The following is a 21215-nucleotide window of genomic DNA, read 5'->3' as shown; positions in this document are numbered from 1 at the left end:
CACGCAGATAGTGTATAAATATTGCAGAATATTGCTTAAATGTCCATATTAGCATACATTCGAGTCTTCAATAAAAAAAAATGTGTTCCTGTTTGTGTCGGAGAAGTAGGAGGAGTCAAGATTATACCGACCCACAGTAGATTTGTTCATTTAAATCTGGGCAACAAGCTAACCACGCCCTTCTTTTCAGTTTAGGTTCGTCCGAATTGTAGTTCCATGTCGGCTGTTGAATAATCCCCGCATCCTATACACGTTCTCCTGAGGTGTCCGCCCCTCTGGAGGAGCCCGATCCTGAAAGCAAACATGCTTTCCTGACGTCACTAAATCGCGCACTCTGGATTGGTGGATGCAGTTTTGAAAATTTAAACGGTTAGATTTTGTCGAGATTTTGTGTTGAGAGTTCATGTTGACGGCGAGGAGGTGTATGTACTCCGTGTATGTCATTTCATAGATTTTAACCTTATTTTCCCGTCCAATAAGAGCAGTCGTCATTTTTTAGCAATTTACGGCGTTGGATTCGTTGGCGTTGGTGACTCCGGTTTGATGTAAAGGTAAATAATCTGACTCTACTAGCACTATTAGCTTTATCTTAAGTTAGCTTCAGTAAAAAGAAGCCGTTACCGCCATCAGAAAAATTGCTCCTTAAAAATACTCATAATTTCCTCTAATGTTTGCTACTAACTTGGGTGGTGTATTGTGTATATATTTAAAAAAATATATAAGAACATTGCTGAATATGGCATAGACCATTGTTATGTATTAAATGTCTACTATGTGAAGACAATGGCAGCACGCGTGCATATCCACAAAGTAGGGAAATTAAATTTTCAGCCATAAAGAAAGATTAGGATTAAAACGTTTTACTGAGTTTGATGCTGTTCGTGTTTCAATCGGAAATTCCTGCTTGTTCTGTTAGTTTGGATGTTTGTGTGTCCATATTATATACTTTGTCAACAATGAAGTGACTTCCGGTGTTGTCATAGTGTAGAGTGTTGCCTTCAAACAAGTATTTACATTTAAATTGATTTTGTGTGTTGGCACACAAACTCTGGGGCCCATTAAACTAAGGATAAGGGTTTTAAGCAGTAATGTATTGGCTATCCTGGCTCAATTTATGATCCGGTTGCAAAGTGGTGCAAAGTTGGATACCAAGTTACCATTTTGTTTCAGATTTGAATAATGTTTCAGTCACAATGAATAATGATTATGATTATTCCACTGCCCACTACACATTGTTGTCACATTTAACTACACCCACAGTCTTAATTTTAACATTTGTCATCATTGGGGCTGCATCTAATGATTATTTTAACTGATTAATCGGTCCATTTTTTTTCCAATTAATCAATGAATTAAATGATTTTAAAAATCTGCCTCTTTATTCAGTAATAGAACATTTTAACTGACAGAATAAATAAGTGCACAAACACCAGGTTTCAGCTTGAATATCCATATAAAATGTTACACGATGGACCAAATAAATATGAATATGTCAATCATTCTATATTTCCCAAATGTCTGTTTCAGGGAGAGCTTTTAACTCAATCAGCTGCCACCATGAGCTCTGTACGATTGTCCATGCAGTCTCTCATGCAGATGTTCAATGAACGAAAAGAAGAATTTGTCCGTGACATCGATAATGTCCACATGGTATGGCTTGGGGAGATTCATCAGGAGGCCAACCACATGTTCTCTAGGTGGGTGATTTACATTATTCGCTGTTTGTTATTATGTCAGAGCTGCACGGTGATATAGTGGTTAGCACGTCGGCCACACAGTGAGGTTCAAATCGTGGTTGGACGTTCTGTGTGGAGTTTGCATGTTCTCCCTGCGCTTGTGTGGGTTTATGGAAGGTATTTTGGCTTCCCCACACATCCCAAAAACATGCATGTTAGTTTGAAACTTTAAATTGTTCATAGTTGCGTGAATGGATGTTTGTATATACTGTATGTGTCTCTGTAAGGGTGTAATGTTACACCGTGGGTGCACACACCTTTTTTAGCATGCAATTTACAAGTCGACATGCTCTATCTCTTCGATACGTACATTTAATTTATTCATTCTACAGTAACTTTGAAACTACTAATCACAAAATACTAATAACTAGTATTTAACATTCAAAGTTTCAGAGTAGTTAATGTCATCCATTAATTTTCTGTACCCCCATGCTGGAGCCTATCCCAGCTGTCTTCGGGTGAGAGGCGGGGTACACCCTGGACTGGTCACTAGCCAATTATAGACAAACAACCATTCACACCACACTCACATTCAATAATTTATAATTCAATTCAGTATGGCAATAAAGAGTTTCCATAGTTGTGCTCATAACCACAATCAAAATAGCTACATAGTGTTCATTAGAGACGCAGGTCATGTCGTCTAGTTAACGTTTACTATCATACATTATAGCTATACGAGAAATGATTATGCAAAAGGAAATGCAGCCAAAGTCAAGGCAATGTATTAAAAAGGTTTCACCAATGGGGACATTTTCCAATTAATCATAAAATATGATGATATTTCTTCAATATTCTAATAGCGCTGTTTTTAAATTTCAGGGATTTTAATACTGAGCCAGAGTTAATGCCCAAAACACCATCCCAAAAGAAGAATAGCCGCAGGAAGCGTGTGTCTATTGGTCGCCAGGAAGAGGGTCAAGCCAGGAGAAGGTTTGTTGTTCACTGCGGTGTTCATTTTTCCCCATACTTCTTAAAACCTGATTTATTGTTACTCTTGCAACACTGTTACTGCTATTGAAGCATTTTCTCTGGTGATACAGGTTCTCTAAGGGAAGACGGAGTAATGTTGGAAGTTCCTCTGTCAAGTCACTGAACTTCATTGCAGAAGAAGCAGCCTCTGTTGCTCAAAGCAGCGCGCGACCTCAACGCACTACTCGCAGAAACAAACAAACCAAGGCGGAAGTGGATGCGGACCAGCCACCTCCTGGAAGCTGTGACAGCGTAGAGGAGTGTAATAAAAAGCCAGAGCTGGTTGAGGTTGAAGATGTGGATATGGATACAAACAGTGACGTCAAACCAGACGAACCATGTGACCGAAGCGCGATCCCATCACCCAATGTTGTTGTCGTCATCCCTGCATCGGAGCGTTTGTCTGCAGAGCACGAAGAACAGCCCCAGTCTTCTCCTCCTGGCCGTGCAGCTGCTAAAATCGCCATTGCGGGCAACACCAGAAGCTCCCGACGGAGCTCTGTGAGGTGTTCCCTAAAGCTGCGTCACTCTCTGGCAGGCTTACGTCACAGTATGACGCAGGAGTCTCTGCGCCGTTCCTCGCGGCGCTCCATGATGAAGAGGAAAGAAGCTCGCTTGGGCAGCTCGTCATGTAGCAGCAACGTTGATGGTGAGAATGGTAAGGGGGGTGACATCTTATGAAGTGTTCAAAACATAATTTCCCAATTTCTTAGTTTTTGCATATTTGTCACACTTGTGTGACAAATGTTTTAGATTATCAAACCAATTTAAATATTAGCTTTTAAATGACAGTTTTTATTATTGAAGAAGACAATTTAAAAGCTATGTGAAAAAGTGATTGCCCCCTAAACCTAATAACTGATTGGGCCACACTTAGCAGCAACAACTGCAATCAAGCATTTGTGATAACTTGTAGGGAGTCTCTTACAGTGCTGTGCAGGTATTTGGCCCACTTATTTTTGCTGAATTGTTGTAAGGTTCTTTTTAAGGCCATTCTCACGCATCTCACAGCAGACATTCTCCTCCAAGACAGCAGAATTCATAGTTGCATTTATCATAACAAGTCTTCCAGGTCCTAAAGTAGCAAAAACAGCCCCAGACCATCACACTACCACCACCATATTTTGGTTAGTATGATGTTCTTTTTCCTGAAATGCAGCTTTACTCTTATTGCAGATGTACTGGGGCACACACCTTTCAAAAAGTTAAACTTTTGTCTTGTTAGACCACATAATATTTTCCCAAAGGTCTTTGGGATCTTCAGGATGTCTTCTGGTACAATTGATGCAAACCTTAATGTTGTTTTTGTTCAGCAGTGTTTTTCATGCTGGAACTCTGCCACACAGGCCGTTTTTGCCTAGTGTCTTTTCTTTTGGTGGAGTCCTGAACACTGACCTTAACTGAAGCACCAGGAGCTTGTTGTTGTGGGGTCTATTGTGACCTCTTGGTTTAGTCACCGCACTCCTCGGGTAATTTTGGTTGGCCGGCCACTCAGAGGAACTTTAACCACTTTTCCATGTTTTTTCCATTTGTGGATAATGGTGCTCACTGTGTTTCACAGCTTTAGAAATGGCTTTATAACCTTTTCCAGATGGATAGATCTCAATCTGAAGTTATTTTTTAACAGTTGAGGCAATCAATTTCACACATGGCCATGTAGATTTGTTAGTTTTTAGTTTTAAGTTTTGCATTCAGTTGTGTTGTGATTGATGAATATTTAAATTAGTTTGATGATCTGAAACATTTAAGCATGACAAAATAATAAATGAAGAAGGAGAGAGCAGCACTTTTTCACAACACTGAATTAAATGATTCTCTGTTTGTATTTGCCTTGTGATTGACTTGTGACCAACCAAAGGTGTCTGCCACCTCTCACCCAAAGTCAACTGGGCTGAATAGGACAAACACTGTAGAAAATTGATGAACGCATTTCAAAACATCAAGACTTCATATCAGTCAGTGTAAAAAATGTAATATATGTTTGTTACATTGTTTTTTTTTCCTAATTGTAGGAGATATTTCAAATGATTCTGTGGAAGAGACTGCAGAAGTGTGAGTACTAAAATATTTTCCTTGCAGAGCCCTAAAACGTAAATTTTAAACACACACAAACATATATATATATATATATACACAGAGAATCCGAACCTGTAATGGCCGAGCCAGAAGTTACAGTGGCTGACAATTTGAGGCATTCTCGTCAGGTAACGGGTCTTATTTATACGCTTCATCTCCGGTGGCCATTTGTCTTATGTCTTAACTTGTGTCACGCAGGCGCATATGCAGGATACCCAGAGTGTACAACCATCTCTGGTACGCATTACTCGTTCTGTGGCTGCTAACTCCCCCAAACTGGCCCCTCCACCGCTGTTTATTACCCCTGACAGGAGCGCTCTGGTGAAGAGAACAGGTATTTGCTCGTGTTTTTAAAATGTTGTTCGGTGTCCAGCTACATGGTTCCCACATGCCTGCTGTTCACTTGTGGCGGTGTGTTCTGGGGGAGGGGGCTAGCTGATGTAATTGTCAAATTTGGATAATGGCCATTGGGACTGGGCAACTTCCTCCAGTGATGATACTTTCAGAGATGTAGTTTGCCTTCATGGAGACAAAGATTAGTAAGATTAATAACTTTTGCCTTTTTTGTTTCAGTTGTCACTGACAAGCAACAGACTCCACAGACAAGCTTGAGGTGAGTTGCACATACGAGACTGTGTGTTGTTAAATACATTCACTATAATACAACTATTTATAACAAACAAAGGCTGTGTCCATACCATGGATGCTAGTATTAAGACAATCAGATTCAAATCGCCAAATAAGTCATGTGTGTCTACCACTGCAAGAAATTAGCGCTCCAGACTGACTAAACAGTTGCATTGTGCAACTACATTTTTCATATACACATGCACGCATGATAAACATTGATGCATAGATTATGCTGTTTGACAAATTTCAATTGAATCCGACTTAAGGGTGTCAAACTTTGGGGTTTCCATTACAGCACCAACATGTGATGTAGTTGTCAGGAAAAACAATACCACAAGCAACACAGTAGGACTGCATGTTTTGATATTTTGTACACAGCCATTCAGAAATAGACTGGAGTGGGATGTCATCATTTTTTCCCTGTCATGTGACAGTCGTACGGTTTAGTCGTAAGCAGGAACCCACAAATTTTGCCTTTAAGAGCCTTCATTGGTTTCATTCATTAATTCTCCACCGCTTATTCTCATGAGGGTCGCAGGGGTGTAATCACAGAGCACATATAGACAAACAACCATTCACACTCACATTCATACCTATGGACAATTTGGAGTCACCAATTAACCTAGCATGTTTTTGGAATAAAATATTTGCTGTTTTTTATAGGTTAAGTCAGAGCATCAAACGCAAAGCACCAGATACTGTGGATGAAGGTCCAAAAAGGTCCTCTCCTCCCAAGAAGAGTCATAGTGTAAGTCAAATAAATAGAAAACACACAAATGGTTGTTGCTGTGAAAAGGGGCTGTTCTTGAATTCATTTTTCCCACCCTAAACAGGTTACGAGACCCAATATGAGGTCTTTCCTCCACACTGTGCAGAAGAATCAGAGGCTGATGATGACTCCAAATTCCTTCAGTCGTAATACTGTCGTGAAGTCCTTCATTAAGCACAATACACCCCTCAAAATTGATCCTAAGGTCAGTTTTACTCCCCACCGATGCAAACCTACCAACAGTCATTTATACACTTCTGAACAGTGGAACCTCTGAAATCAACTTGATTATATATTTAGATCATGAAACTATCGTACTAAATGAAATTAAATAAAATTAGAAATGATCTGTTCCAGGGTCAAACTGTCACCACAGAGACTGGCTGACTTTCTGCATTTCAAAAAGAGAATGGCCTACTTTATTTTAGTGGCTATTTTTTAATTTTTAGATTTTTTTTTAATGTGCATTTTTATTTTAACTTGACACGCATCTTTGGCTTTATCAGGATATATGTATTGGGATATGAGTTTTGGCCCATATGGCCCATCCTTAGTTAAAATCTGATTTGTACAATTTTAAGGAAGCTTGATTTCAGAAGGTCCACAGTACTTTTTATTAATGATAATGATTATGTAATGAATGGAAACATATTTTTTATTATTTTGTATCTATTGTTTGTGTTTAATCTGTTCTCCAGTTGAGCACGCCTATAGTGGTAAGTGTCTCAGCACTGTGTGTTTGGTGATCTCTTGTCATTGGGTAGCTTGACCTACTGTGTCTCCTTTGACACTTAACTAATGTCCCCCCCTTTCCGCTGCTAACATTTACACACACAGACTCCTTCATTTGTCTGTTCTGATCGGGCAATGTCTTTGCAGCATCCACACATGAGGTGTTTTGCACACTTATCTCTAACTCCACTTGTTGGCTTATGTTATCTTCTAGGACACATATGCTCATTTTCTGTGGCTTCTCAGCATAGCAGCCCCCAGCCCTTACAATATGATGACAATCCCACCTGTTTATTTCAATAAAGTTGAGCTAGTCAGTGTTTTTTATCCCAATTTTGCTATGATGACATTCAATTGTGGAGTGACAGCCCTCCATAGCCTTCTACTACTACTACTACTACTACTACTGCAGAGTTTTACCACAATGATTCTCAGCCAATGATTAAACTTTCTGAGATGACTGTTCAATTTAAATGGTACCTCACCTGAGCAACAGCCATCGTGAAATTAGTAGAAATTCCATTGCTTAGTCTGCATAGAAACTGCATCCAAGAGGTCACAAAAGACCTCACAACAAAAACAACAACAGAACTGCAGGCCTCATTTGCCTCATTTAAGGTCAGTTTTCATGACTTTTGATCTTGATGATCCCCAGGACCTTTGGCAAAATACTCGGTGGTCTGACCAGAAAAGGTTGAACTCTTTGGAAGGTTTGTGTCCCTGCTGTAAAAGTAAAGCCACTACCACTTGACTGCTGCAGAGTACTGTGCCCCAGTCTGATGCCGCAATCCTCATGTGAAAAAGCTTGACACTGCCCCCAATGATGCCTGTGATCCACTCAACCGCTAACTACCTATCCAGAGACCGCAGCGTATGAGCATCAAATCCCAACACCCATTTGCCACACATACCAAGGAATTGCTCAGGACTACACCAGCTGACACAAGCAAAACTTCCTGGCAACAGAACATTCCAGTCTCTACCACTACATAGAGGACACTACAGATGTTTTTGTTGAGCACCTACCCTGAAAACAATGGACAACCCTCAATCTCCTGAGGATGAGTGTGGGACTTTTTGGAGAATCAATGCATCAGTTTCAAACTGTTGACCACGTCTTCAACAGGCAAGACATAGAGGCATAAACACAACATTATATTGACAGTAAAATGTGGTGGTGGTAGTGTGATGGACTGGGGATGTTTTGCTGCTTCATGACCTGGAAGACTTGATATGATAGTGGAACCATGAATTCTGTTTACTAAAAAATCCTGAAGGAGAATGTCCGGCCATTTGTTTGTGATGTTGTACATAGCAATGGGCCACATGAGACGGGGTAATAATAATCAGGGAAGCTGCACCAGCGGGAGCAGTCTTGTTAATTTGCTTCAAGACAACTGGCCACAACACCTCATGACACTGACCTGAAGGCATTGGCGAGATCTAGATAACCAAAACACCCATATAGATCTGTCTTTTGCCTCTTGGCCGTTTGTACCTGGTGCCAGGTGATATCTGCCATGGTTCAGTATGAGCGTCATATGCTGGTTATCATCTAGGCTTACTTCAGGAGCTGAATGCATCAATATATTTTAAATTCATTTGCCGCATCCCTCAATGTTTTCTTGTATTTTTCCATTAAACTTATATTTTGCTTTCACAGGCTAAAGAGCGTCAAAAGTTGGAGGCACTTAAAAAGAAGCAGGAACAAGAAGAGGAACGGATGAGGAAAATGGAGGAGGAGAAGAAAAAGAAACAAGAGGAATTCAAAAGGTTGATGCTCCCATGAAATACTCGGACCCGTCTTCAGTTTGAAGTAATATCTAGTTGCTGTTTTAAATAGCTTTACATTTGCTCAACAGGAAGAGGGACGAGAGGCTAAGAAAGGTGTTCGAGGCCAAAGTGAAAGAAGAGCTGAGGGAAGAAGAAAAGAAAAAGAAGGTTGAACAAAAAATGGCCAATATTGATGAGAAAAATGATAAGGTAAGCATTTTTAAGTTTTTCAAGTGAAATGAAAACGTGTTGTGCCAATTTTCAATATTGATGGTCCATGAATGCAGCGTCAGGCTGAAGAAAAGGCCAAAAAGAAAATTGCCACGAAACGTCTGGAGGAACTTGAGCAGAAACGCAAGCTGGAAGAAGAAACTAGGAGAAAGAAGATTCAGCAAGCAGTAAGAAAAGCGTCCATTTGTTTTACTGTGACTCTTTCTGAGTTATATAAATTTTTTATATTGTTATATAAAATTTTAAAACCAGTTGGAAAAAACTTCATCATCCACGATCTTTATAGGAGACATGAACATATGTCTCTCTTCTGTGCATTCTAAAAATATAACAATGGATATTAAAAAAGACAGTGATAAGAATGCCCGTAATGAGATTTATTTACATATGTTTTTTAAAGCGTATTATATGCTTTTGATTTTAGGAGGAGGAAAAGCGTCAGCAAGAGTTGCTGGCTAAGAAGGCCAAGGAGGAGGAATTGAAAGCTCGGAAACTGGCGGAAGCCCGCAGAGCATTGGAGCTGAAGAGGGAACAGGAACGTGAGAGAGAGCTGGAGAGAGAACGACAAGCTGCTGCTGAAAGGTGAGACACCGGACGCAATGGACGGAGTACTTGATGGAGGTGATATCGAGCTTGGATCATAACATTGCGGAATTGCAGTGCATGACAACGAGATTCTGACTTGCAAGTGCAAGTCTGTGCAAGGCATCTGTTCATCTTGAGAGCTGTCCTTTTACTCAGATTCCAGTCTGCAGAGATCATTCTATGTGTGTAGCTTTCCTGGTACAGCGAAACTTATATTGGTATCTATGTTTGATCTGATGTTTGTTTTTAGGGAGCGAGCTGAAAGAGAGAAGGCTCTCGCTCTGCAAGTAGAACTGGAGAGAGCAGCTCGAGAGAAGGAGATGAGAGAAGCGGAGGAGAAAAGAAAAGCACTTGAGGAAAAAAGAATACAGGTGAGGAGACCTGGGCCATTCAACCCTAATGCAGGAAACATCACAGAATAACATGCAACACAATTCATAATATAAATAAAATAGAATGATTCAAAGTGATGCCTAAGTTAAACCCATAGCATGCTTGCTCACCTTTGACTACTATATTTGTGTGTCTGTGCAACAAAGACATCATTTTATGAATGCACCAGCATTATCCTTCCGAAACTTGTGACAAAGCTACACCTGTACCTTCAAAAATTTAACCTTGTGTCAACAGCAACGTGGACCACAGGGTTGTGATTCGGGTCTCGACGGTCACCAAATCTCGAGCATCGATGGGAACTGAGATAAACATTGTGGTTTTCTCAGGATGGTTAATTTTTTTTAAATTTATTTTCAATTCCTAGTTTTGATGCCGGTTGCAAAGAAATAGCCGCAACAGCAAAGAAGCCAGCAAACACAGACGAAGAAGCAACTAAAAACCTGGCTTAACTAGTGTTTTGACAGAGAATTGCAACATTACACGCTCACCTGACTCCAAAGGTCGCACATGCATAACAGGATGAAGATGACACTATCAAATGGGGGATGAGAGATTAACAAAGCCTTTGTATCCCCCCCCCCCCAGGAGGAACAGAAAAGGTTAGCTGCAGAGGAGAAAGCTGCTGAAGAACGAGAAGCTGCTGTTGCTGCAGCTGCTGCTCAACAGGCTGCCAATGCAAAGGTAACTAACATACTAATTGGCCTATATGATGACTTATTTTGAGAAAAGACAAGGTACTTAGAAAAACAACTTTTTATACCCCAATGAATGGACAACTGTCTATTGGTAATTGTGTATGGTCAATGGGGCATATTATTATGTTTATTCTGTTGCTTGAGTTGTCTTCATAACTGATTCATAACCTTTTTCCTTTACCTGTCATTTTTAAAGACTGCTGCTGCCCTGAATGTGACCATGGATATTGAGGTAACTTGAATCACATTTCCATTAAAATCATAAACAAAGCCTTAGATACTATAAATTAAACATTCTATGCAATATTAGAGGTTAACTTTACAATCCAGATGGTACATTTTTCTGGAAATATGCAAACATTTTTGGGAGTGGACTTTAATCTCGTTACACAATATTATGCGTTCTAACAAGTTTAAAAGGACATGTTAATGGTTTGACATATTTGCCTTTTTGTTTTTTCAGAATTCTGTAAGGACCACACCTACAGGAAAAGGGGTTAACCTTAACGTTACTGTGGATATTGAGGTAAATGTGGAAAATTTAGTGTACATTATACATAAATACTCGCGAGACATGGGACTGTATGATAACAATCAGTTTTATATTTTACAACTCTAAAAGGTGTCATTTTTAAATATCTTTATTGAAAATCTAAGCCAAGTCAAACCATATAGTATAACACATTAAAAGTGGAACATGCATACACAAAAATAAATGAATTTGTTCTTAAGTCAATAAAATGCAGCTTCAATGCAGTCTATTGTTGCTAATTGTCACAACACAAATGTTCTTAAAAAGTACATGCAAGTACAGTAAATGCAATGAAGAATGTCACGACATAAATAATTGTAAAAATTATAATACTGTTAAGGTTATTTCATAGTGGCAGGTCAGACTTTTCAGCAAACTTCTGTTTCTAGGCCATGTAATTGGCAGTTGCCAACTGTTAAGCCGTTGTTGTTCAATGGAAAGTAAACGGTTTATACCACTTATCCTCAACACACTTGGCAACCTTTGACGTGATTAATATGTCAACTGACTACATTGGCGAGTGCCGCCGTGCCGGTGCTGCTCAGTGCTATCAACACAGCACATGCCTGTGGTTTCAACACAAGAAATAACACGGGACAGGACCCAAGTATTTCCACACAGTGGACCTGCTGGACCTGCACTTTCTGTCATATTGTAGGAATGTTATTCCGCACAATTGTGGTTTTTCATGTCGTGGTATAACTTGAAACCGGTAACCAACCCATGCCTAATACCAGATTTTGATCTTCACAAAGTGTGTTTTTATCTTCCTGTACAGAAGTCACCACAGTCATACTCCATCACTCCAAAGGGTGGCAAAACGATGCCTTTGTCTAAAAACCCAGAAGACTATGGGATGGACCAAAACAGTGACGATTCTACTGATGACGAGTCTGCTCCAAGAAAGCCTATTCCGTCTTGGGCAGAAGGTATGTTTTACTCGAGCTTGCCCATTACTTTTACCACTAGATAGGGACTAATAACACGTTGCAGGGTATCTGTAAAACTCCAGATTTTCCCTTTTTGTTTATGAAATAAAATGGTATCCATACAACATTGTATTAAAAAAAGAAAAGAAAATGCATCCACCCACATAAAACCACATTAGCTGATAACACTGGTGAAAATAGAAAGAACCGTGACATTCGGAAATTACCACGACATTCCATCTCAAAGTTCACCCACCAGCTGGCAGTACGTCCCGTGTTTCCGGGTGTCGGAACCTGTTCAGAGGAAGATGCCTGGGATGTGGAATGGTTATTTGAGGGGAAAATGGCCGACCTCAAATTGCTTATTGGCCTCTGCTGTTTAACATGAAGCAGTATTTGGGCTTGCAAAAAGCGCTTAAACAATAGCTACAACCAACACAGTTCTGAAGGCATCCATTTTGTTTTTGATTGTGTGTGTGTGTGTGACATCACAGCATTTGCGATTTGGAAACGTAACGCTCATTTATTTGCGTCCACACCCAAACACGTAACCGTTTTTTTTTCTCCAAATCTACATTTTGACCGTAGGTTTTGAAAACATTTTGGGGTTTTTTAGTGCCAGATTTATGGAAAAATAACATCATGTTAGGAGATGCCATCAATTAATTGTATACATTGGTTATTGTCATCCTTCCAGGTCACAATCTACAGCAGATAATTATGAAACAGTACTACAGTCCTCCTGACTTGGACTCTTTCTTTGGAACAATTGAGGCACCAAAGCTGGAGAACATCTTTTACAAGAGCAAACCTCGCTACTTTAAACGCACCAGCTCTGCTGTGTGGCACTCGCCTCCCATTGGAAAAAAGTAACGCGTGCGCTGATGTAGTGATGCCGTGCTGTACAAATTGTTTGTTTTAAATTGTCTTTCCAATAAAAATGTTTTGTGAGCTGTTTTTACAATGTTACCGTAAATGTATGCCTTGAATGTTTGAAGATGCGAACCGTTTAGTATCTTGTAACTATAAAATCTGTGCAGTCTAATGATATAAAAGGACAACTCATAACTGCACGTATGGGAACCACTTATTCTGCCTATGAAGTATTCTGAAAAATACTCCCAAAAACCATCAACAATGCTCTATTGGCACTTACCCCAGAACACAGCAGCCATGTCAGCCAACATCAGGTATTGAGAGTAGGGCTGGGAATCTCAGGGTGTGGTCATATTTTTTATCAGACACGTCTTCCATACTGCAAAGTGGCCGTTTTCTCATTCATGCTATAAAAGCCAAAGTGAGTCCACACTTTTGATTTTAACCATGCAAGCTGAGCTTTCCATTTAACTTCTTTGGTTTCTGTTCTGATGAGGAACTCCTGATCCTAGATGACTTGTAAAATGGCACACCCCTAATTGGGAGTGATGTCGGCTCCCAGCATGCATTGTGGTATTTTGTACTCGCCTGCTGCAAGATACCAGTCGGCTCGGCGCAAATGGCCCGTGGGCCACAAGTTTGAGAGCCCTGTTTTGACATTCCTTGCCTTGTTTTATTATAGACTGTTCAACAATAATGCCTTTGTTCAGCTTGATTAAATGAGCCTTTAAAATAGCTTTGGTCATTTTTTTGTAAAGTCTGATCATGTATTGTTCATTAATTCCCATCCTGACTATTATCAATGACTGACAAGATAAATGTTAAAACAACTTTCTTGTCTTCTGGCGCAACTTTCTTATTTCTTGGTTTCAATTTGAGCCACCACATAGTAACTCTTCCCTAACCTCTAATTTTTAGGTTCGCCCGATTTGTTATAACGAGTTATAACGTTAAACCCACGTGGGGCAGGGCATGTTCGTATCGTTTCCCATTGAGATTACCGCCCTTCTGGAATGACCGGGTACATACAGCAAACGCATTTCTCTGACATCAGACTTCATTTCTGCCTCATGATTGGTCGAGGAGGTGTTGTCAAAAGTTGAACAGTTTCAGCGGGTCACAGTAGCAGTAGACCAACGACGAAGGTGAGACGTTAGCACACCTACGTTTTGAATATTTTGACATAATTTGTAAAAATATTAACTTAACTAATTATTTGTTGTACAGAACAAAGTGCCGAGTGCGACTGCAACTGACACCAGTGACATATTTAAAGGTTTGTGATTTTTTTTTTTTACACTTTTTTCCATTAACTAGTCCGTGATAAAGTAACCAGTGTAAAAGGTTCAAATGTTATACACTATCATGTATAACTTAACATTACCAGTGTCAGCTTCAATAAGGTTACCATATACTGGAACTACATTCAAGCATTTTGCTCATGGTAACCAAAGACATGCCAATATCATGTATACGGACAGATTAATTCATATTTTAAGTCGCATAAATTGTTATCACAGGCCTTTATATTTAGTACAATGACTACCATTCAATCAGTATCGTTAAAGGAAAGTGCCATTATTGTGTAATAAACGTTCCAAGCAATATATTACATTAAGAGTCATGCAAATGTAAAGAGAGCAACTAAACTATAGCACCCTTTGAATATGGAGAGGCGAAAGGGAGGTGTCACTATGAGTATAAGCCTTCTAGCTTGTGATAGCTCTTGTATTGCTTGGAGTGAGCAGCTAGACTCCATCCATCCATTTTCTATGCTGCTTATCCGGGTATGCTGGAGCCTATCCCAGCAGTCTTGGCGGACCTCGGTCCCGATACGGACCCAGCGAAGGCCCTTGACGGACCTGTGTTCTATTAAAGTGAATGATAATAAATAAAGGCTATGACGTCACTCAAAATGAGACAGTGAAATCATTTTACATAACATTACCTCCCAGTATGAAAATTCTACTAGAGTCATAAGGTAAACAAAAATAGGTTTTTGTAAGTCTAAAATTATGTCACAGATGTGATGTTTACCAATTTTGTTAGAATTGTGACACATTGTCGGTGTATTTGTGGATTTCAAAGTAAATAACCATTGTTATATGTTCTTACTCCATGTCTGTCCAGAGATAAATCCCAGAAGGCCACCATGAGCTCCGTACTGTCGTCTGTGCAGTCCTTCATTCAGATGTTTGATGCAAAAAAGGGACAATTTATTCGTGACATTGACAATATCCACATGGTTTGGCTTGAGGAGATCCAACAAGAGGCCAACCACATGTTCTCAAGGTAAGTGTGTTTCTTTTTTTAAATTGCATTTTACAAAGAAAACAGGGGCGGCACGGCGGTCGCGTGGTTAGCGCGCAGATCTCACAGCTAGGAGACCACGGTTCAATTCCACCCTCGGCCATCTCTGTGTGGAGTTTGCATGTTCTCCCCGTGCATGCGTGGGTTTTCTCCGGGTACTCCGGTTTCCTCCCACATTCCAAAAACATGCTAGGTTAATTGGTGACTCCAAATTGTCCATAGGTATGAATGTGAGTGTGAATGGTTGTTTGTCTATATGTGCCCTGTGATTGGCTGGATGAATGTGAGTGTGAATGGTTGTTTGTCCATATGTGCCCTGTGATTGGCTGGAGACCAGTCCAGGGTGTACCCCGCCTCTCGCCCAAAAACAGCTGGGATAGGCTCCAGCACCCCTGCGACCCTTGTGAGGAAAAGCAGTAGAAAATGAATGAATGAAAGAAAACAGGACCAAATTTCAAATAAATAATAAAAAGGTTTCACTGTACAAACAATGAATGAACACAAGAGACTTATTTTTTTTAACTTAAATGAAACTGCAATGATTTAATATACAATATATATATACAAAATAAGGTTCTTACTTTTGCTGTGGAAAATGCATTAATGCATTAAATGCATTAATGAACTAAATTTGAATTAAAGACCCCTGTTCTGAAGAATTGTGTCATCTTATTATATTATAGTATAGCTTTTTATTAATGCTGCCTTTCAATTTCAGAGATTTTAATGCAGAGCCAGAGTTAATGCCCAAAACACCATCACAGAAGAAATGTCGCAGGAAGCGTGTTTCTGTTGGGCGCCAGGAAGGAGGTCAAGCCGGGAGAAGGTTTGTTGTTCACTACATTTAGTATAAATTCTCTTTTTGTCTCCTTATTTCTTAAAACCTGACATAATGCGACTCATATTATATTGTTTATATTACATTTAAATCCTTTCCTTTGGCCATGCAGGTCCTCTAAGGGAAGGCTCGGTAGTCTTAGTGGTTCCTCTGTCAAGACACTGAACTTCATTGCTGAAGATGCTATTTCAGAAGTTTCTGTAACTGAAAGCAACATACAGATTAAACACATTTCTCTACTCCAAGAGGATGTGAACCGGGCACAGCCAGTTGAGGATGAAGGTGGGGCTACAAATAGTGAAGTCAAACCAGACCAGACAAGTCACACAAGAGATTCTCCAGTGAATATCCCATCACCTAATATTGAAAGCATCCCTGCGTCTGCTGAGCAGGCAATAAAGTCCTATCCTGGACGAACAGCTGCTAAAATTGCCATAGCGGGAAACACCAGAAGCTCACGACGGACCTCTGTGAGGTGTTCCCTTAAGGTGCGTCATTCACTGGCGGACATGCGTCACAGTATGAAGCAGGAGTCTTTACGTCGTGCCTCGCGACAATCCATGATGAAGAGGAAGGCGGCTCGCAAGGGGAACTCATCGTGTAGCAGCATTGCTGATGGTGAGACATTATATTTCCTTGAATATTCTATGTTTGATTCTTACGGTGTTTATTTCATTGTAGCTGAGGCTTCCTTTGAGTCTGTGGGAGAGACTGATGAAGTGTGAGTATTGATGTTGCCTGAATACAGTTTTTAGCTTTCAACTTCAGTGTGTGTTTGGGTTGGACTAACAACCCTGTATTTGAATTGGCTCGTACAGTGTGTCAGGACCTGTGACTGCAGATCCACAAGTCGCAGAAGTTGACAGTCAGGTAGTAAAATATTGTTACAGGTTTGTTTGGTCATACACTTGCTAATATTTCCTAAACTGTTTCTAACATGTATGTATATTCAGCCTTCTGGTGGACATATTACTTGTTCTATGGATGCCAGCGAATCCAAAGTGGCCGCACCTTCACTGCCTACCCCGAAGAGGAGCACTCAGGGCAGGAAAATAGGTACCTGCTACTAACGTCATATTTTTGTTCATATATAATTGGTTGGTATTTGGTGTTACAATTCTTTGCGTTTATGTTTCAGTTGTCACTGGCAAGCAACAGGCTTTCCGGGGGTGAGTTTTGTACCGTTTATGCTAACCTGCTAATTATTTATTTCACCAGAGAGAGTAAGATTACTCATCTGCACGTAGCTTAGTCATAGAGGGTCATTGCAAGTATTTAGAGCAACACATATTTCCAGGTGCTGCACAGTAGACAAGTGGTTAGCACGCAGGCCTCACAGCTAGGACCCCCAAGTTCAATTCCACCCTCGGCCATCTCTGTGTGGAGTTTGCATGTTCTCCCCGTGCATGTGTGGGTTTCCTCCCACATTCCAGAAACATGCTAGGTTAATTGGTGACTCCAAATTGTCCATAGGTATGAATGTGAGTGTGAATGGTTGTTTGTCTATATGTGCCCTGTGATTGGCTGGCGACCAGTCCAGGGTGTACCGCCTCTCACCTAAAGACAGCTGGGATAGGCTCCAGCACGCCCACGACCCTCGCGAGGATAAGCTGTAGAAAATGAACGAATGACTAAACATACAGGTGGTCATAACATAATTATACACTTTTCTTTATTTGTTGTGCACTTTTTTGTTTTTCAAAAATGTTTTCCTTTGTTTCTCTAAGGTCAATCAAGGACATCAAAAGTGAAGCCTCAGATACCGTGGAGCACAGTCCTATTCAGAGTGTAAGATGCACAGATAACTTCATGGATAAGTTTGTTAAATTCTATGTTATATACGTATATAAATATCTGTTATAACAGAGTACTATTTGTTTGTTTTTAAACAGGCATACAAACCATATATGAGATCATTCCTTCACACTGTGCAGAAGAATCAAATGCTGATGATGTCTCCAAGTACCTTTAGTCGTAATACCGTCATCAAGTCCTTCTTTAAGCACTCCACTCCATTGAAGGTTAATCCTCAGGTCAGTTTTACACCATCGAGCTTTTGATAAGCTCGTACAGAGCCGCTGTGGTCATCCATCATTGAAATGTTCTGTTGCTCAGCCAACCATGTCATTTGTTTCCCCCTCACTTCCCGTCTCCCAGTGGAGCATATCTATAGTGGTAAGTGTTGTGAGTGTACTGTGTGATGGTGGTCATTTTGTATCCGCCTCCACTTGTGAGCATGACCTGCACATATACGTATATCCCCAACCGCATGAAGGCATCTTCTTGTAGGATGTTAAGGTTCATTTTCATTTGCGTCTTAAAGCAGCAAACTCACCTCTTGACCTCAAAGTACTGGAATTTGATCATAAATTTGTCGCACTATGTGGATTAAAATCTTGTAAAATGTCTCAAATTCGATTCAGAAATGTGTTAAAAATGAATTATTGTTACTTTTATTTAAAACTAATTCATAAACTTCAGTCTTGCTTGTCAACCCACAAATAAAACCCACAATTTGTAATGGCACAAACTCCATATTTAGCTGACTTCTTTGCTTTCACAGACCAGAGAACGTCAAAAGCTGGAGGCCCTTAAAAAGAAGCAGGAACAAGAAGAGGAACGATTGAGGAAAATACTGGAAGAGAAAAAAAAGAAACAAGAGGAATCTAAAAGGTCAACGCTCAAACCTATACAAGATTATACAGCTTGATGTTTGAGTGATGAACAGTTGTTATTATATTGCTCTTCACTGGTGTAGGAAGAAGGAGGAGAAGCTTCGGAAGGTGCTTGAGGCCAAAGTAAAAGAAGAGCAGAGAGAAGAAGAAAAGAAAAAGAAGATTGAGCTAAAAATGGCTCAGATGGATGAGAAAAATGACAAGGTATACAGCAATATGACATGGCTGTCAAGATGAAATGTATTTATCTCCTGTTTTACGTCATGAATGCAGCGTCAGGCTGAGGAGAAGGCCAAAAAGAGAACTGCCATTAAACGTCAGGACGAGCTTGAGCAGAAAAACAAACTGGAAGAAGAAACCAGAAGGAAGAAAATTAAACAAGCGGTATCTTGTTGTATTTTTGGTTACTTAGGACTGTCTGCTGTTCCTGACCTGGATTATTCTGTGTTTGCAACTTTAGGATGAGGAGGAGCAATTAAAAGCTAAGGAGCTGGCAGATGCTTGCAGACTGTTGGAGCTGAAGAGGGACCAGGAGCATGGGAGAGAGCTGGAGAGAGAACGACAAGCTGCTGCTGAAAGGTTACCATCATTTTTGTTTAAACCAGGGGTTCTCAATTATATTCTTAATTATACTATTTGGGCTGCACGGTGGACTAGTGGTTAGCGCGCAGACCTCCCAGGTAGGAGACCAGGGTTCAATTCCACCCTCGGCTATCTCTGTGTGGAGTTTGCATGTTCTCCCCGTGCACGCGTGGGTTTTCTCCGGGTACTCCGGTTTCCTCCCACATTCCAAAAACATGCTAGGTTAATTGGCCACTCCAAATTGTCCATAGGTATGAATGTGAGTGTGAATGGTTGTTTGTCTATATGTGCCCTGTGATTGGATGGTGACCAGTACAGAGTGTACCCAGCCTCTCGCCCGAAGACAGCTAGGATAGGCTCCAATGAATAAATGATATCATTTGAAAAGCACTGGCTTAAGCTAACATAATCATCTCAGCACAGTTATCAGTCAATATAAATATGATGTCTTTAATGTCACGTATGAAGAGAGAAGGCTCTTGCTCTGCAACGGGAACTGGAGAGAGCAGCTCGAGAGAAGGAGAGAAGAGAACTGGAGGAGAAAAGAAAAGCTGAAGAGGAAAAACTAAAAGAGGTGAGGAGACGACTGGCTTTTTATCCAGAATCATTTTGTACCATTCCATTCCCGACTGTACTGTTGTGTGTTTTGTTCTACCAGGAGAAGCAGAGGTTAGCTGCAGAGGAGAAAGCTGCTAAAGAAAGAGAAGCTGCCATGCAGATGGAAACTGCTGTTTATCAACAGGCTGCAAACGCACAAGTGAATAAAGACATCATTATGGCATAGATATGATGCATCTGTCGACAGATCATATACCGTAATATAAATGTGTGAATTGTTGTTCTTTCTGGGCAGAAATCACTTCAAGCAAACGCCATAATTCCAGAGGTTGGCAATACAACAACATTGTCCAAAAATCCTGAAGACTACGGCATGGACCTAAACAGCGACGATTCTACTGATGATGAATCCACTCCAAGAAAGCCTATTCCATCTTGGGCAGAAGGTATGCATGAAGTATAGTGTAACATATACTCTGATAAACTCCATGAACAGCTTTTTTATATCATTTACATGACTGAAACAGAAAAAATACAATTGTTCGAAGACACGATCATTTGTATGTGTTCTCTTTTCAGGTCACAATCTACAGCAGATAATTATGAAGCAGTACTTCAATCCCCCTGATTTAGACTCTTTCTTTGGAATAATTGAGCCACCAGAACTGGAGAGCATCTTTTACAAGAACAAACCTCGCTACTTTACGCGTACCAGCTCTGCTGTGTGGCACTCACCTCCCATTGGACCAAAGTAGCTAGTGCACAATTATACACATAATTATATAATGCTGTATACTTAGGTTTGGGTTTTTTTATTTTTTTGGACACTTTACTTCCAGAAGACAACTGGTTTGAAAATGGTTTCTACCAATATCTCATTTATTGATGGTTTGTGAAATAGTCATAAATTAAGTGTGTATGAACTGATTATATGTTACTGTAACACTGGGACTGTGTGTGGGAGTTATGGATTGGTGCAATAAAAATAAAAAAAATATTGAGATATTATGGCTTTCACACCATCTGTTGTAATAATATTAGCACAGTTACCACAAAGACGCAGTAGGTGTAGTTGATGACTAAACGAATCTTTTAAGAAATAACGTAACAAGTAGTTCGTTTGTTTACACTTCACACTGCTGCACGGCGCCGCCATTTTGATAGTTCAAGTACAGGGGGCGTTCCAGTTCTGTTTTAAATGAATACCATAATTATTTCGTGAAAGCACAACACTTCTTCATAATTAGGTACAACTTCCAATTATAATAACATGAAACGTTTTCTTCAATTTTCTTAAGACGTTATTTAAGATTGACTCCT

The 21215-nt window shown here is 40.1% G+C and overlaps 1 protein-coding gene and 1 pseudogene across 4 annotated transcripts; both read left to right on the top strand.

The window, feature by feature from the left end:
* The first annotated feature begins 396 nt into the window (after nt 1-396).
* On the top strand, nt 397-13013 carry LOC131131070 (inner centromere protein A-like). 3 transcript variants are annotated; one of them, XM_058075397.2, is made up of 21 exons: nt 397-551; nt 1528-1697; nt 2559-2669; nt 2780-3357; nt 4721-4760; nt 4846-4912; nt 4983-5118; nt 5358-5397; nt 6078-6162; nt 6248-6388; nt 6882-6899; nt 8579-8688; nt 8778-8898; nt 8976-9086; nt 9344-9501; nt 9755-9875; nt 10486-10581; nt 10792-10827; nt 11059-11121; nt 11906-12056; nt 12754-13013. In XM_058075397.2, exons 2-21 carry the CDS (start codon nt 1558-1560, stop codon nt 12927-12929), a joined length of 2499 nt encoding a protein of 832 aa, XP_057931380.2. In that variant the 5' UTR covers nt 397-551; nt 1528-1557; the 3' UTR covers nt 12930-13013. The 3 variants fall into 3 exon arrangements, with proteins under 3 accessions (XP_057931380.2, XP_057931379.2, XP_057931381.2); XM_058075396.2 differs by having other exon boundaries at nt 2780-3366; XM_058075398.2 differs by lacking the exon at nt 6882-6899 and having other exon boundaries at nt 2780-3366.
* A 1130-nt stretch (nt 13014-14143) lies between these two features.
* LOC131130943 (inner centromere protein B-like) lies at nt 14144-20867 on the top strand (annotated as a pseudogene). The gene is made up of 18 exons (XR_013627021.1): nt 14144-14208; nt 15063-15224; nt 15961-16068; nt 16193-16698; nt 16762-16801; nt 16899-16950; nt 17034-17136; nt 17219-17249; nt 17808-17868; nt 17973-18113; nt 18238-18255; nt 18644-18753; nt 18839-18959; nt 19029-19139; nt 19216-19334; nt 19806-19911; nt 19996-20341; nt 20475-20867. The product of XR_013627021.1 is annotated as an inner centromere protein B-like (transcript).
* Nucleotides 20868-21215: the final 348 nt, after the last annotated feature.

Source organism: Doryrhamphus excisus, linkage group LG1, assembly GCF_037039965.1.
Source record: "Doryrhamphus excisus strain RoL-2023G ecotype Guam linkage group LG1, RoL_Dexc_Guam_v1.1, whole genome shotgun sequence".
Classification (NCBI taxonomy): domain Eukaryota; kingdom Metazoa; phylum Chordata; class Actinopteri; order Syngnathiformes; family Syngnathidae; genus Doryrhamphus; species Doryrhamphus excisus.
This window is presented reverse-complemented; position numbering and strand designations above follow the sequence as displayed.

Excerpts from the sequence above, each read along its gene's own strand:
- LOC131131070 (XM_058075396.2), top strand. The coding sequence starts at position 1,558 with ATGAGCTCTGTACGATTGTCCATGCAGTCTCTCATGCAGATGTTCAAT. Across the intron at positions 4,761-4,845 it reads GTGGAAGAGACTGCAGAAGT|AGAATCCGAACCTGTAATGG; the intron begins GTGAGTACTAAA and ends ATATATACACAG. Across the intron at positions 8,899-8,975 it reads TTGATGAGAAAAATGATAAG|CGTCAGGCTGAAGAAAAGGC; the intron begins GTAAGCATTTTT and ends CCATGAATGCAG.